This window comes from Ascaphus truei, chromosome 3 (assembly GCF_040206685.1).
Source record: "Ascaphus truei isolate aAscTru1 chromosome 3, aAscTru1.hap1, whole genome shotgun sequence".
In the NCBI taxonomy this organism is placed as follows: Eukaryota; Metazoa; Chordata; class Amphibia; order Anura; family Ascaphidae; genus Ascaphus; species Ascaphus truei.
This window is the reverse complement of record NC_134485.1, coordinates 276,309,201-276,325,622: the sequence shown is the minus strand read 5'-3', so window position 1 is coordinate 276,325,622 and position 16,422 is coordinate 276,309,201. Positions and strand designations below refer to the sequence as shown.

At 38.0% G+C, this 16,422-nt stretch overlaps 1 protein-coding gene across 4 annotated transcripts in view; it reads left to right on the top strand.

Annotated features, from left to right (window-relative positions):
* GPC6 (glypican 6) overlaps nt 1–16,422 on the top strand; it is a 1,577,578-nt gene that overhangs the window by 1,417,481 nt on the left and 143,675 nt on the right. For all 4 annotated transcript variants that reach the window (XM_075590866.1, XM_075590865.1, XM_075590869.1 and 1 more), the window contains one exon: nt 13,885–14,015. In XM_075590866.1, the coding sequence (XP_075446981.1) occupies nt 13,885–14,015 (131 nt within the window). The remainder of the gene's footprint in view (nt 1–13,884; nt 14,016–16,422) is intronic.

Here is a 16,422-nt window from a genome sequence, read left to right as displayed (position 1 = left end):
TGAGGGTCAAGTCACGTCTTGTTTGTGCCATGTTATTGTGAGGTAGGGGAAAGTGAGGAATCATCTGGGTACCTATGCACATATGGGCACATGAACAGTCATCATATATCAACATGGCAAAGAAGTTCGGAAGGGCACAAGATGTTAGGGATGACTAAATTCCTTGTAGTCAATCAGGTGACTTTGATGTTGTGGTGGTAGCGAAGGTCATCATCATGATAAATATGTACTTAGTAGTATAAGGGCAAAGGGAAGAGGGGCACAAGAGGCCTTCTTGACATTATTAGACAGACACGAAAGACCAATTTTGTCTAGTCCAATACAATAACCCCCTGTTTGTAAATTTTCGATAGGGTGAACACATACCATCATTTACACAGTAAGGTCCATTTGCAGAATAGCAAAGTGGCCAAAATGCTTACAGTTTATATGCTGCCCTTCAGCATTGGCAAGGGCAAGAGCATTAGGGAACTACTAAAATGTTCAGTGCCTTGCTGAACATAACAAGTAGGACATACAGTATTTTTCCACTAAGGCTGTTCCACACCTGTAAGAAATGGAGGTTGAAGTAGTGAGCCTGGGCTCTTTGTTCACACTTTGTGCACCTCACAGCATACATGTGGGCTGCTGGAGGGGACTACATGACTTTTACCACCCATTGTAGGTGTTTTCACCCGTCTTGGCAAAGGGGACAGTGTGTTGGAGGTGGTGGTAGTGATGCTGAGAGTCAACAACAGCACATATAGGAGGTACACTCTCTGGAGGCCCACACAAATAGCTGATATTGTTTGAAATTCAGATGGGTTATTAAGCATTGACTAACTTTGTGAGGCATGGAGGTTAAACTATGAGCAGGAGATAATGTTACTAACCAGGTTTCAGTATTGCCTCAGAGCAACCTCATTCCTGTTCCCTGCTTTGTCCATGCACTCTACTTGATAGTTAATTGTTTCTTTAAGCATTGTGCGGAAATATTTTCAGCATCTAGAAAAATGCCATATGTCATCTACAGCAGTCAAACAACTTTCCACAAGATAAGCTCGAATTAGAGATGTCACTCAGTTGAACTAAACCCTGTGCATAAGCAGCACAACTCTGTGATTGATTAAGTAATGAAAGTCTCCCAGCTCATAGAAGGAGCATACTTGTTCCACAACCAGTGGCATATGATCATGGATCTGGGTGTGCTACAGAGACTCTTTGAGGAGGCTACATATCTGGTCATTAGTGTCAATGCTTGCATCAACCAAGTAATCCCACTTACATTCCTAATAGATAGGACATGTATGTATGTTATGTGAGTGTAAGAATAATGATAATGCTGAATTGGTGAAGCTGGTGCCTTAAAATTATCCACTTTTGTAGACCCTTTGCTTCAAGGAGGAAATTAAATATTTGGTGTCTAGAAAGCAGCAGACAGTTGCACAGTTGATACACTTCTGTGTTGTGTGCAAGAACTAATTCAGATTCATCACAGGAAGGGAGTGACTACTAAAAGAGCAGAGTGAAAAAATAGGTGCTCCCACAGAACCAATGTGATAGCTATAGTGAATCAAGTGACATGTCTAAATTTGTGACATTATGTAACAAAGTGAATAAGTGAACAATAATGGTGTCTTGTGAAAAAAAAAATTAAGATGAATATATAACATAACCCCCTGCTCTGACCGTCTGGGAGGAACTGTCTTTGCTGGTCTCAAAGAGATGCAAGAGTTTTTCAAAATCCAGGGGGGGGGGGGGGCATAGGAGGAATCCAACCAAGAAAATAACAGAAAAAAAATATCTAACTGTAAGTGTAGGTGTCTTCAAATTATGGATTACAAACAAACTTGGCTCTTATGTGATGCTTACTCATAGTGTGATTCTGTAGTGCCGACGAGTATTCTAAAACAAATCTGGGGCAATCACCAACAAGACCCAGGTACATCCTGGGTACATCCTGGGTACATGCTGGGTACATGCTGCAACATTTCAGTGACATTTCTGCAGGCTAACTAATGGCCCATCAGATTAACAGCGGGGGTCCCTGGCAGTCCCATTCAAACTGAATGGGACTGCCAGGGACCCCTGCTGTGTTAATCCGATGGGCCATTAGTCTCTGCAGAAATGTCACTGAAATGTTTGCAGCATGTACCCAGCATGTACCTAGCATGTACTCAGGATGTACCTGGGTCTTGTTGGTGATAGCCCCAGATTTTCCAAGGCAAGTTTTAGAATACTCGTCGGCGCACCTGTAGGTTTACAGTATAGAGGCACATCCAAAAACATTGCAGTGTGGTTCTTATATGTTGGAATCCGGTAGTTGGTACCTCAATATAAAGGAGAAAGGGACAGATTGCGCAGATTAAAAAATTAAAAGAACGTTATGTATTAAAAAAATGTAAGAATCACACTCACAATGTGTACGATATTAAAAGCATTTAGTGCATGATGTCATGGCTGTGGTGGTGAGAGAGCTCACGACAATATTTGTTTAAGGGTTCACATGCATTGTGAGCAATCTGAAGCTGTTTTTAAGCTGTAGTTGAAATTCTCTGCTGTTATTCTTGAGGTTCTTGATGTTCACAATTTTCGTCTTCTTTTTAATTAGTTTCCTTCTTTCTATCTTTGTATTGAGGTGTAATTTGCAATTAACCAATTGGAGATCACTCCTTGTGTCAAAAAGGTTAAGGACTGTGCAGTCTTCAATCACGTGTTTCTTTTTAGCCTCGATATAGTCAACTTTATTCTTGTTTCCAGTGGGTGCATTCCATGTTCATTTTTATTTGGATTCTTCTTGAAGAATGAATCCATTTTGTAGAAATGTTCACATTCTTCAAATTCTACCAGTCTATAGCCACGTTCATTTCTGTTGCCATAACTGTACTTACCAACTGATGCGTTGTCTTTCTGCTGAACACCAACTATTTGCATTGAAATCTCCCTTAATGATCTTCAGGGGACAACTTCTTTTGTTGGTTGATTTCATAGCACAGCAAAACTTACTGTCCCGGCAATGCAGCCAAACAAGCAAACGTCTGCAGTGCCGGGGACAGTGTCTGCCAAGATCAGGCTGCAGGGGGGTCAATGCTTCTGAATCGGATTCCTCCAGTGTTGATCCTTACTTGATCATGCTGACTTACTCCTGCGGTTCAATAACCTCATACTTCCTCTCCTTGTGTCCTGTACTTTATGTGTAAAACTGTCTGCCAACCCCCTTGATGAAGTAGATGATCGAATATGGTTATCTACATCATGAGGGAAAATATAATAGGATCATATTCGGTCATCTACTGCACCGACACACTTTATTCGAGCAAATACCCAGTATGTACCTGGCAGATACCTGGAATGCGCCGCTCCTCACCTCTGACAAGCCCCGTTGCGTTTGCCTTCCCAGCCTGGGTTCATGCCTGGCTGACGGGCGGCTGATCTGTTAAATGATAATGATTAGGATTTAATAGGCTGCAATGCTTCGCGTGTCTACCAGATGGCATAAATTCATGAATTGTAATGCAGTATATATATATATACTGTGCAGTATTGCAGCCAGCGGGAATAAAATGCTTCAATCCCTGCCTGGAAAATACCTCAATGCACTCGGGCAGAAAACAGTCACAAACCTCAATACACCCGGGTATACCCGAATTCGTGGGACTAGCCGAGCTCGAATAAAGTGTGTCGCCAGTGTACATCAAGGAGATTAGACAGGGTATTTAACACTGTCTGGCACTCTCCCTTGATTATGTAGATGACTGAATATGGTCGTATAGAATTCCCCCTCATGATGTAAAAACCCATATTCGGTTATCTACTTCAGGGGTGTGCAATCTTTTTCCACTGTTCCCCACCCCTGCAAGCTCTCCCCCCTGCTCACATCCCCCCCTCCTTACCTTGACTCCAGCGTGCTGAAATCATTTGCATGTTGGCAAGTACCTTTCCCACTTTAACTGGTTATAATGTTCAAGGTTTCGTAAATGCAAAAATGAGTTAAGGCAGCGTACAGCCAAACAGAGCCATAGTCGGTATAAATACAAAAGTCTTTTTATTGATCCGTGGATCCATGGATAAAAAGGAGATCCATGGATATCTTATGAGGAGAGGCTAGCTAAGTTTGATTTATTTACATTAGAAAAGAAGCGCCGAAGAGTGGATATGATAACTATATACAAATATATTCGGGGACAGTAAAAGGAGCTTTCAAATGAACTATTCATCCCAAGAGCAGTACAAAGGATTCGGGGGCATCCCTTTAGGTTGGAGGAAAGGAGATTTCACCAGCAACATACAGTAGGAAAGAGTTATTTACAGTAGGGGCAGTTAAAATATGGAATTCATTACCCATGGAGACTGTGATGGAAGATACAATAGATTTGTTCAAAAAATGGTTAGACATCTTTTTAGAAAGGAAAGGTATACAGGGATATACCAAATAAGTAAACATGGGAAGAATGTTGATCCAGGGATTAATCCGATTGCCAATTCTTGGATTCAGGAAGGAATTTATTTTTCCCCTTTATGGGGTTTTTTGTTTGCCTTTGCCTTGATCAATAAGTAAGTATAGATATTGGATAAAGTATCTGTTGTCTAAATTTAGCATAGGTTGAACTTGATGGACGTACGTCTTTTTTCAACCTCATCTATGTAACTATGTAACTATGTAATAATGCATGTACTGTAGCTCTTTTGCTTAATTTTTAAATAAAGTGATATAATATTTTCTTTAAAAAGAGATTGGTTTACGTGTTTTAAAGTTTGTTAGGTTTTCTTGTATTTCATAAGAGTCTCACAACAATTGTGTACCAAGACAGGTTTTTCACATCCATTCTTACTTATGAGGCACTGCGCTAAACATACAGCTATCTATTTTTTTACCATAAAATTGACACGTCAAACTCAATTTGCGATTGTGTGCATCTGTGTACTAACCTCACATTTCTTTATCTGCTCCAGCTGCATTAAAAAAATGTTTCAATTTGCTTTTACTCACAAAAATGGATTTGGTGCACAGATTTTAATGGTATATACTAATAAAGAATATTTTCTGTGCCCCCCTTTCCCCCCCCCCCCCCAAAGAAAGTGCATCACAATTGTGTAAACCTTAAAAAGACTCCTAATAGTGTTCAGCCTTTGGCTACCTTAGAACTTATTGGGCTATATATTACAGTCTTATATGTTCAGCATGAACCAGTGACTTTGGTGGATTCATATATTTTTTAAATACCCATACATGTAGATGAAGAATGTTTAAAAAGTAAAACCAGTCCTAGAATTAAGTTCTATTAACTTCTCATAAAATTCTGTACATATCATTCAGTGGTAGTACTTTTAAAGTTCACAGATACAGCTTCACAACTTCAGGAGCATTACTTATTTAAAGCACTTATGTCCTCATATGGCATTTCTGTGAAGTGGAAAATTTCTGCAACTGGAAAATATTCAGAGAGGTGATCTGTGTCCAAATTTCTAATTTTCATATCTTTATTGAATTATGCACACAAATGGGAAGCTAGGGTGAACACCTGGCATGTTAACACAATCATAAAATGTTAAAACCCATATTAGCTAGCAAAAGCAAATACCACTGTGATATAAATTGCACAAATGACTCAAACTCTAACATAGAATTTTACTACTGTATTTCAACTGTTCCATTGTGGTCATTATTAAATATGGGGGTATTTGTTTATGCTGGTATATACTTTGTCATGTTTGAGAATAAATGGCAGTTCTTCCGCCACAATAAAACATAAAATATGAGTTTTAGTTTCAAAAGAACAAATAACCAAACTCATAATTGTTGAAAAATACTCTCTCCAATGTTTTCAATCTTCATCCCACCAACTGAGTAATCAATAAATAAATCAGATAAAGGGTTACTTGCCAATCATTTCCACATCAGTACATATAATGATTTGTTTGTATTTTTGTCTCAATAAAAGAAAGGGGTACAGCTTTCATTGTTTATCTTCTTAAAAGACATGAGATATATTTTGTTATATTCAAAAAGAAATAACAGAATATGAAAGTGGATTATTTTTGTTGGCCTCTAATGAGCCTTATTGATAGTTTATATTTTAAATGTCCTATTAATATGGTCTAAAGCTAAAAAAAAAAAAACTTTTTCAATTTTTTGCTTCGGTGAATATATTTCCTTGAGTGAGATTTTTGTGTCCAGTTCATTATACTTAGAGTGCATTAAAGGCATAATGTAATAGGGTCGAAATGTATTTTACTTTGCAATATTCTAATGTAATTGAATGTCCTATAAAAGGTAATGGGAAAGGCATACTGAAAAAAAAAAGAAATATAACTGCAGGTAGTTTAGAAGCCAACCGGGGAAGTTAGCATTAAAAGAAATATTAGCATTTAAACTTCATTGCCTTCAATTGAACAAAATGGGGGGTTGATCCCATTCAACTCAAAGATCTCTTAATCAGTGTCAAGACTTTAAAACCTGTATATCATTATAATCTTATAGTGGTAAAGTGAACACAGACGCAAACAAATAAAAAGTGGACACTGTTAATAAGTGACTAATTGAAAACTTAAATAAGTGAGAAAGTGATAGTAATAAGTAAATACAGTTTCACCCCCTGCTCTGGAACCCACTGGAAGGGGTAGTCTTCACTCTTCCCCCTTAGTAACAGCAAAACACACAAAATCCAAGGGGAGCATGGGGGAGAAACAAAAAAACATTTAAGTGAAGCAGAATGGCAACGTGGAAATAAAAGCCTCCAAATGACTTGGCTCTAATGAATTGACTACTTTCAAGATGTAAGAGTCAAATAGGCAGGGTTGACTCAAACAGTCAGTGGCAGATGGGTGTTGCAGTTTTCATCAGAGTAGATCAGGTTTCATCAGAGTGGATCAGGTCCTCAGGATGAAGTGCCCCAATATTGAGAGAAAGAAACTGGCATAGCACAGATCACTCAAGGTATAAAGATTTTATAACAATAAAATAATGTACTCACATTCTAACAATTAAAAACAGGCATGTCACACTGCATTAGTGTAGGAAGACTTTAGCCAGCCAGGCTCACCATCTCGCAGCGTTCCCCACTCCTCCGCCTCAGCCTCCGGTCAGCTGTTACACTGTTCCCACTGGCGTCTGACGTCACTTCCGGTTTCGCCGCTCGGTAAGGGCTGGATCTTCCTGCAACTTCTCTGCTGTATGCTCCGCTCTGGATGAGGCTCCCACTCTACGCGTTTCGTCACGTGTTACCGTCAACTTCGTCAGGAGTGTGGAGTCTCCTGACACAGTGCATACTTATATATCTTGTTGAACTGATTAATCATCAGGTTTATACTATTTCTTAAAGTGCTACTGGGGTGGATGATACCATTGTATTCACTCATAAACAACCATAGGGTTAAAATCACTCATCAGCTAACATGGGGTTAAATACTAAAAATCACTCATCAGCTAACATGGGGTTAAATACAAAAAATGAAGGATAGATCTATTAAGGGAATACTATTGTAAGTATATCAGTATAAATGGTAGTGCAATAAAAGGATCAAAACGGACAAATCCGCAGTTCATAATTCTACTCAAACTGGTAATTGATGATTAACATCATTCTATAAGTGTACTCAAATATTGCTGATAAATACATCAACTCACATAATGAGGCAAAATTTCAAGGAATGGGAGGCAATATCACAATACAAATTTTAACAAATTGACAACTTAAGACATGATCAGAAAATATATGTATGGCAATAGCATAATGTAAAATTTAACAAATTAATTATAAAATCCCACAATCCTAAAAACCTATAGTGGTGAAATATATAAATATGATCTTGAAGTATTACACATAGAACTAAAACCAAAACCTAGAAAATCACAGAAATAGGCTATTTGGATAGAACTGAAGGAGTTGGATGAATGACTGTGAACAAGCTCCTAAAGGGGAGACAAAATCAATGTTAGAGTCTTGCAGTCTTGCCCAAATTACAATACGTGGGCAAGACTGCAAGACCCATTAGAACTAGGATCTTAGAACATCTTAGCAGCATTAAACGACAAATAAAGACCCATAGTGTTTCTGATCATTTCTCGTTAGTACATCAAGGAGATTCAACAGGTTTGATGTACACAGCCATAGAACAAGTGAAACAACACTGGAGAGGGGGAGACAGAGAGAATGAACTTTTGAGGAGAGAATCCTTTTGGATTCACCGTTTAGGAAGTCTCAGCCCAGGGGGACTTAATATGGAGTTGGACATCTTGCCATTTCTGAAATAAATGTTTGTCTCTAACATTGATTTTGTCTCCCCTTTAGGAGCTTGTTCACAGTCATTCATCCAACTCCTTCAGTTCTATCCAAATAGCCTATTTCTGTGATTTTCTAGGTTTTGGTTTTAGTTCTATGTGTAATACTTCAAGATCATATTTATATATTTCACCACTATAGGTTTTTAGGATTGTGGGATTTTATAATTAATTTGTTAAATTTTACATTATGCTACTGCCTTACATATATTTTCTGATCATGTCTTAAGTTGTCAATTTGTTAAAATTTGTATTGTGATATTGCCTCCCATTCCTTGCGATTTTGCCTCATTATGTGAGTTGATGTATTTATCAGCAATATTTGAGTACACTTATAGAAATGATGTTAATCATCAATTACCAGTTTGAGTAGAATTATGAACTGCGGTTTTGTCCGTTTTGATCCTTTTATTGTACTACCATTTATACTGATATACTTACAATAGTATTCCCTTAATAGATCTATCCTTCATTTTTTGTATTTAACCCCATGTTAGCTGATGAGTGATTTTAACCCTATGGTTGTTTATGAGTGAATACAATGGTATCATCCACCATAGTAGCACTTTAAGAAATAGTATAGACCTGATGATTAATCAGTTCACCAAGATATATAAGTATGCACTGTGTCATGAGACTCCACACTCCTGACGTAACACGTGACGAAATGCGTAGAGTGGGAGCCTCATCCAGAGCGGAGCATACAGCAGAGAAGTTGCAGGAAGATCCAGCCCTTACCGAGTGGCGAAACCGGAATTGACGTCAGACGCCAGTGGGAACAGTGTAACAGCTGACCGGAGGCTGAGGCGGAGGAGTGGGGAACGCTGCGAGACGGTGAGCCTGGCTGGCTAAAGTCTTCCTACACTAATGCAGTGTGACATGCCTGTTTTTAATTGTTAGAATGTGAGCACATTATTTTATTGTTATAAAATCTTTATACCTTCAGTGATCTGTGCTATGCCAGTTTCTTTCTCTCAATATTGGGGCACTTCATCCTGAGGACCTGATCCACTCTGATGAAACCTGATCTACTCTGATGAAAACTGCAACACCCATCTGCCACTGACTGTTTGAGTCAACCCTGCCTATTTGACTCTTACATCTTGTAAGTAGTCAATTCATTAGAGCCAAGTCATTTGGAGGCTTTTATTTCCACGTTGCCATTCTGCTGCACTTAAATGTTTTTTTGTTTCTCCCCCATGCTCCCCTTGGATTTTGTGTGTTTTATCATTATAATCTGCCAAACAAAAAACAGGTGCTTGCAGAGGGCAAACAGTTACTTAAAGTGTGTCCTTGAAATGTCTTTAACATTCATTTGGTCAGAAAAATATATTTTTTGCTTATGGAGTATTTTCAATAGTACTGCTTACGAATGTCAATTTTCATAGAAGTACTATACAGTACACAACTAACATGATTCCATTGCTTTTTTTTTTTATGGTGATGGTCGTTTACTTTTCCAAGCATAAGAGTTACAGTAAGTAACTATTTAATACTAGGGAGACAGAAACACTAATCTACAGTAAATTCCTTACTTATTGCAGCTTTACTCGTGTTGCTTAATTATTCTTAAGTGGTTAGCAAGCCTATGCACCATTACAACTTCTTCCTTTCCATATAACCACTTATCATAGCTCCTACTTAAACAAATAGAGCAGACGCCGGGTATATGCAATAAATGTTTAAACTCGTGTACTTTGTTAAGAATTTATACTAATTCATTTATGGAAGCGGTTGTAGCACATAAAATACTGGATTAAAAATTATCTAATATTTTTCTGCATATATTGTATGATTTTTTTTATGGCATCTTAGATTTATTGGGTCATTAATTAAAACATTTTTCCTGTTAAAAGTTTGTCCTCTGTCATAGAGAATCATTTTGCCAGTCTTCTCCAGGTGTTCAAAAAAGATTATGGGCTAATATTACATTTACTACAATAAAACTGATCTAGTATTGTACATATCTTGAGAAATGCGCCCTGTTTTATGGTACTAATAGTGTATAGTCTCCTAAAATACATATATCATGTCACTATAAATATATTCATGTTTTTCTTCCAGCTAATATGTTAAAAGAGAAAATGGTCAAACACTTTAGCAATTTCAGTAAGGGGGCATATGCCCAGAATAGGTTGGCTTACTAGCCACTCCCCAGGGAAGTAGGGGATGCTCTTCTATATAGTGTAGAGCAGTGAGTGTGAGTGAGTGCTTTCTGGGATAGTGATCAGAGAAGGAGGTTCTTCTGGAAGAGATGCCAGAGTATACAGATAATGCAGAGTGGTCTTCTGATAGAGAAGTGACTGAGGCCTAGTCCAAGAAGGGATAGGGTCCAAGAAGGGATAGGGTACAGTGATAATGTTCCAGTAAATGTACTACAAATACTACCGCCAATAAACTTCAGTCAAAGCAACGATGAAATCACTGCCAAATCGAATGGTTTGGCATGACCCCGCCGAACAGTCTGACATTTGTGTTATCACAGTATTCAGAAAGAATCAGAAAGCATTTCCGCAAGTCACAAACCATGAGGTAGGAAAATGGCAATAACGCTCGAGATAGGAGTGACCTTATCTCAGTCTTTTTCTAAGCCCTACCCCTGCGATCTTCTCGCAGTCTGTAATAACTGCAAGTAGAGAGAGGCACAGAGAGAACTGTGTCTCCCTGCAAAACTCTTACAGGCGATCGCACTGTTTTTATTTAAATTTTAATAACACAGTATTGTAGTAAGGGGTCTCTGGAGCTGGTATTAATGCGGGTCAGCTCTGGCGACTCCCACCGTCCTACCATAAATTCCATCCTCCACCCATGAGGTGGTGTGATGAGCTCTGCAAGTTTATTATGAGTTGCTGCCTCAATGAGATTGTCTGAGCTATTAGAATAGGGTGATTTAACAAAAAATGCGAGATTTAGCTCTTTTTTAGCTCCCGTGCAGTGTTTCTGAGATGGAGCGCTACCGCTCGGGGAGAAGTACTTCCTGAATAATTTAGGCACGCTATCGAAGCTTTCTGAATAAATAAATATGCCATTTTTTTCAAGAAGTGCTCAAAATGCTCTATGAGTAAGTTATTCAAGTTTATAGAATAGGCCTCATAGTGTTAATATTTGTCAAAATCTACAATGTAAAATTATTTATACTAAAAAATAAATGTGTGCAATATTCTGTTCGGCCTTCTAAGAATTTAAAAGCATTATTTTGCACTTGCTTACTTTTCTGCCTCCTCTTTTTGTGATGTATAGATGCAACAGATTTAGCAGAGCTGATTGTTCCCTTGTTGAAGTTCTGAGTGTTTTCGACTTGACAAATATAGCCTGAACTATTCCCTGGCCGGCTAAAGTATTTCATCATTTTAAAATGTTGTAAAAGTGATGCAATTTGCATACATTTTGTGTATCTTTAGTATGAGAATATGTATTTGATAAGCAATTTGCGTAGCTGCAACTACTTACAGTCCCTATTGAGGATGATAGTATACAGAGTTAAAGGTACTGTTGGGCTAGAGTTACAGATGGGCTAGGGTTAAGGTATAATGTGTAGCCCTAACCCCCCTGAGTTTAATGGAGATCCACAATGCTAATATACTGCAAAAGCAATGTCCATTAGGGCCCTCAGTAGAATATATGGCTAACATGACATTAGCTAGATAAAACACCCTGGCACAAGCTGCCAGTAACGCTGCCTCTCGTTAGTAATTTTCTATGCAATATATACCTGGCATTTGCCATGGCATTAACATAAATATTAATTTATTTATTTATTAACCCCTTTGAAGCCATAGTGGCACTAATGCATGCCTCCACGGCCACTATGGCTTCCAAAGTATTAATACATAAGTCTTAACTAAATTAAAATACTTAGACCAGGGTATTCACTTTGGCTTTCTGTATTGTTAAGGCAATGTAGAAAGCCAGTGACGGCATCAGGTGCAGGAAGCATGTAACGCCAGTTATAGCCATGAATTAAACTAACCCAGCTTTAAGGCCCACATTATCTGCAATGGCATGCTGTGAATATGCGCTGAGGTGGTCCACGCCTCATTTGCATATCATTAACACTAACAGCAGGCCATTTTAGCAGTAAGACAGTTTTTAACCCGTGTTAGTGAGTTTTGAAGATCCCTGTTAGCGCTTAACGAGGACATTAACTGAAGTTAACATTTCCTTAAGTCACTAATGGAGCTTTGTGGATCTGCCCCTAAGCTCTGATCCTGCCTCACTTGCTGAGGAATAGGATAGGGATCCCCACTTACGGTATGAATATACCATCCCAAGAATATGAGTTTTCCCAGTGGCACAGGCTTCCTACTTCGGACTGCAACTCAAATAAAGGTGAGAATCGCTAATATGCATACAAGGATTCCTAAATTGGAAGTGCTACTTAAAATGAGAGGAAAGGGCTTACGAAAAAGGAGTACAGTATTTGTGTATTTTGGAATGACTTTGTGCCCTCTATCAGAGTAATTATGTACTCTCATCTTTGAATAATATCCTTTGCTTAAGATTCACTATTAAATGGGCTGTTACTCAATATCTGGTATCTATTGATAGCATTTCATTGCTCAATACTGGATTGGTGTTTATTTTTCAAAGCTGTTTCAATTGACATAATATAGGAAAATGTAAAGATTTACAGCAGGATACAGAAAAAATAGCTGCCAGTGATACACAAGGGCAAAGAAGAGTGACAAGAAAGAAGTACATGATATACTGTAGTTGCATATACAACCATGGCATATGAAAAAAAAAAACAGACATGAAAAAAAGTTACATGACTTCTTGACACTATTTTTATCAATATAATATAATAATATTAATAATAAAAAGGTTCTAACCCCATGACACACAGAGAGCACTAATATTTATCACAATCTGTCAAGTAGCATTTTTTCCTAAATACTTTTTCTTTGTTCTGGTTCTTGGTGCTTTCCATTCATTAGCAGGACCTCTCTACTCTTAATTCTGAGAACACACTGGCTTAGGTGCTATGGAGCACCATTACTCTCAGTATAACAATGGGCTCCAGGTGTGGCAGAGAATAAATACACATCTTAGCAATGTTCCAATTGTCTTTGGCTCTTCAGCATGACATTGCTGGCAGCCACTTCCTTTTCCCACAAGTATGGGGGACATCAGTGCAATATAAAATGGGGGTCCTATTTTGGTATGTAAGTGTCAAAAATGTGTAGTTAACTTAGGATATGTAGAACATGACTTTATTTATTATGCATTATTGTATGAAATACATTGTTATTTCTTAAACACATATTGAATTATTATCTAAATATTAACTTCACATTGTTTGGCACCTGCGTGAGCATAGATTGGCGTTTAAAGTTTACCTGATGTAGGAGTTATAATATGCCAACAGGATTATAAATCTGGCTAGCAATGTATTGTAAACCATCCAACATCTTCATAAAATCAATCTACTTTGAACTGCAGCTGTCTTGGTTTGATGACAGGTGTGTTTGCAATATTGTGTTGATGTCTATTTACTGTCAAGAAACAATTAATCCAACACTCGCAGATTGAGCTCTGTATGTGTAATGTGACCTTTAAACATGGTGCTTTGGGTTGTGCTGTTGACCTTTCTTCAACTCTTGATTGTTTTTTTGTTTTGACAGATGCCATGCTGCTGGTAGCTGACAGATTAGAGGGACCATTCAACATTGAGTCAGTCATGGACCCTATTGATGTTAAAATATCAGAGGCCATCATGAACATGCAAGAAAACAGCATGCAAGTGTCAGGAAAGGTAAAGTGCCTCTCTTACACTGAATGCTTTGATGAACTAGTGCCAGCTAAAAAGGTACATACCATCTCTTTACTGGGGATGCTTGACAGGGAGACGTGTTTTTTGTGTTTGCTGGTGCAAGTACCCAGCTGTATACTGTATTGACCACGAAATTAATATTATTGAAATACATTTAATAATGATTCAACATCATATAATTAAAATTAAAATACCAGCCGCTAAAATGTTTGAGGCATTCTAGAAGCATAAATCACTAATGTCTCTCATCCATTCTTATAAATAGTTTTGAAAACATAGTCTGCCTACAAAGTCCTTGGTTTTATTCTTATTCTTCCCTAAAAAAATATGGTTTGAGCTGTATTATTTAGGATTGTTCAGAACATGTTGTGGCTTATTAAATTCTGTGGTCGTTTACAGTACTTGTTCAATTTGCTCGGTTTTGGAAAGAATCTGACATGAAAATAAACCTCTACATTGATAGTTATTTCTTCCTTCCAATTTGAGCTCTTTATTTGATCAGAGAGATACAATTTATTGGTATTCTGCAGCAGCCAAGAGTTGTTTGCCTGGTAATATTACACATTTAATCAATTGGGATTGTGCTCTAGAAATTTTGCAACCACAGTAACTCAAATTGTCAAAATAGCAGCAAAATCTTTACGTTAGAGAGTCTGTATTTTTTTGTAATTTAGATTAAAAAAGCCAATATATTTTAAATGAACTTAGACATACTGTTACCATTACTTTTTCCTATCAATATATATTATATTAGACTATCAACAAATGTTTGTGATAAGTCACAACTAGCTGCGCTATGTAGCAAACAACATGCTGTATTATGAAACAAACATTAAAAATGGTAGAAAAATGTTACGTATAGTGCTATCACTTTATTGCAAAACATATGTTGCTAAGTGCAATTACAACTTGAACTAAAAGAAAACTAGAGACCTTTTCTACACAATAGTTTACCATTTAGTATTTGGAGAGAAACAAGAAGATGATCGATTGGACTACCGCTTGCTGTAGAAAAAAGTTGGGGAACTCACCAGTGGAAAAGATTAAAAGTCTTTATTGGAACTACATAAAAATAGACAAAACTCCTCCCATGCGTTTCACGCCCACTATGGTGCTTTGTCAAGCCTTGACAAAGCACCATAGTGGGCGTGAAACACGTGGGAGGAGGAGTTTTGTCTATTTTTTTTAGTTCCAATAAAGACTTTTAATCTTTTCCGAGTTCCCCAACTTTTTTCTACAGCAAGCGGTAGTTCAATCGATTATCTTCTTGTTTCTGGTACTTCACGGATCGCAGGACAACACCGGTTCAACCAGTCTTGCTGGAGGAGCAGATTAGTGGTGACACATTGAGAGCGCACGGCTCCACACCACAGTACTCGAAGGAGATGGGGATAAGGAGAAGCAACACAGGGGGTCACACAGCCTGGTGGAAATCCCAGCCTCTCTGTAAGTACCCCGCTTCTTATCCCTTGCTTAACCACATGGTTTGTCTCCCCTCTCCCCGCTACCTATTTCTACATACCGGACATTGCTATTACTAATACAAATTGTTATCTTTGCTCAACCACCACTCTGCTTTAGGAACTGATATTCAGTTTTTGTGTTCTTTTAGTATTTGGAGAGGGCCATGGGTTGTTAAAGGCAGTGGCTATATGTAGGCAATGCGTGCAGATGTGAAAACAGGAGACAATTTTGGGAAAAGTAAGGGTAGGCTTTTATTTAGCCATAATGTCAGAAACAAAAACATAGGCTTTTCCTCTGCCCAGATGAGGCAAAAACAGGGTAGCAAAAAAAGGTTAGGCCAAAGTTCAGTTCCCCAGCATATTGAAGTCCATATAGGCTTGCACGCCCTGGTGTCCTTGGGGGCAAGGACACCCACGTATGGTCTGTACTCAGACTAGAGAGAGACACAGACTGCAGGGAGATCCAGGCTATGTTTTCCCTGCATAGCTATTAGACAGTGAAACTACCCTGTCACACAACAACTATTTAGTGAGAAGTACAGATGTACAAATGTCTTCCAATTCGATTCACACATTTTTTTGCATTTGTTTTCTTAAATTTCACTTTTTGCACCATTTCTTGCAAAAGCTCATGTTTCTCAAAATCTAGTGTATTTCATCTGAACTTTTCTACATTTCCCCAGCATTTGTGGAAAATGCCAGTATAGAAAAGGCCATGCGACATTGACTTTTAAAGTTTGGCAAAAAAATAAATAATGTAAAGCAATACAGGTTGTTGTGAGGTTTCTCTCAACCTGATAATCTTGTCAAATCTTACAACTTTATCCTCTCCTCAAAAGATCTATATGCCCTGTCACGGTAGACCAGGTCTCATCAACACTTTAATACCCGGATTCTGGGTTGAGCACAACAAGGAGGTCAAAATA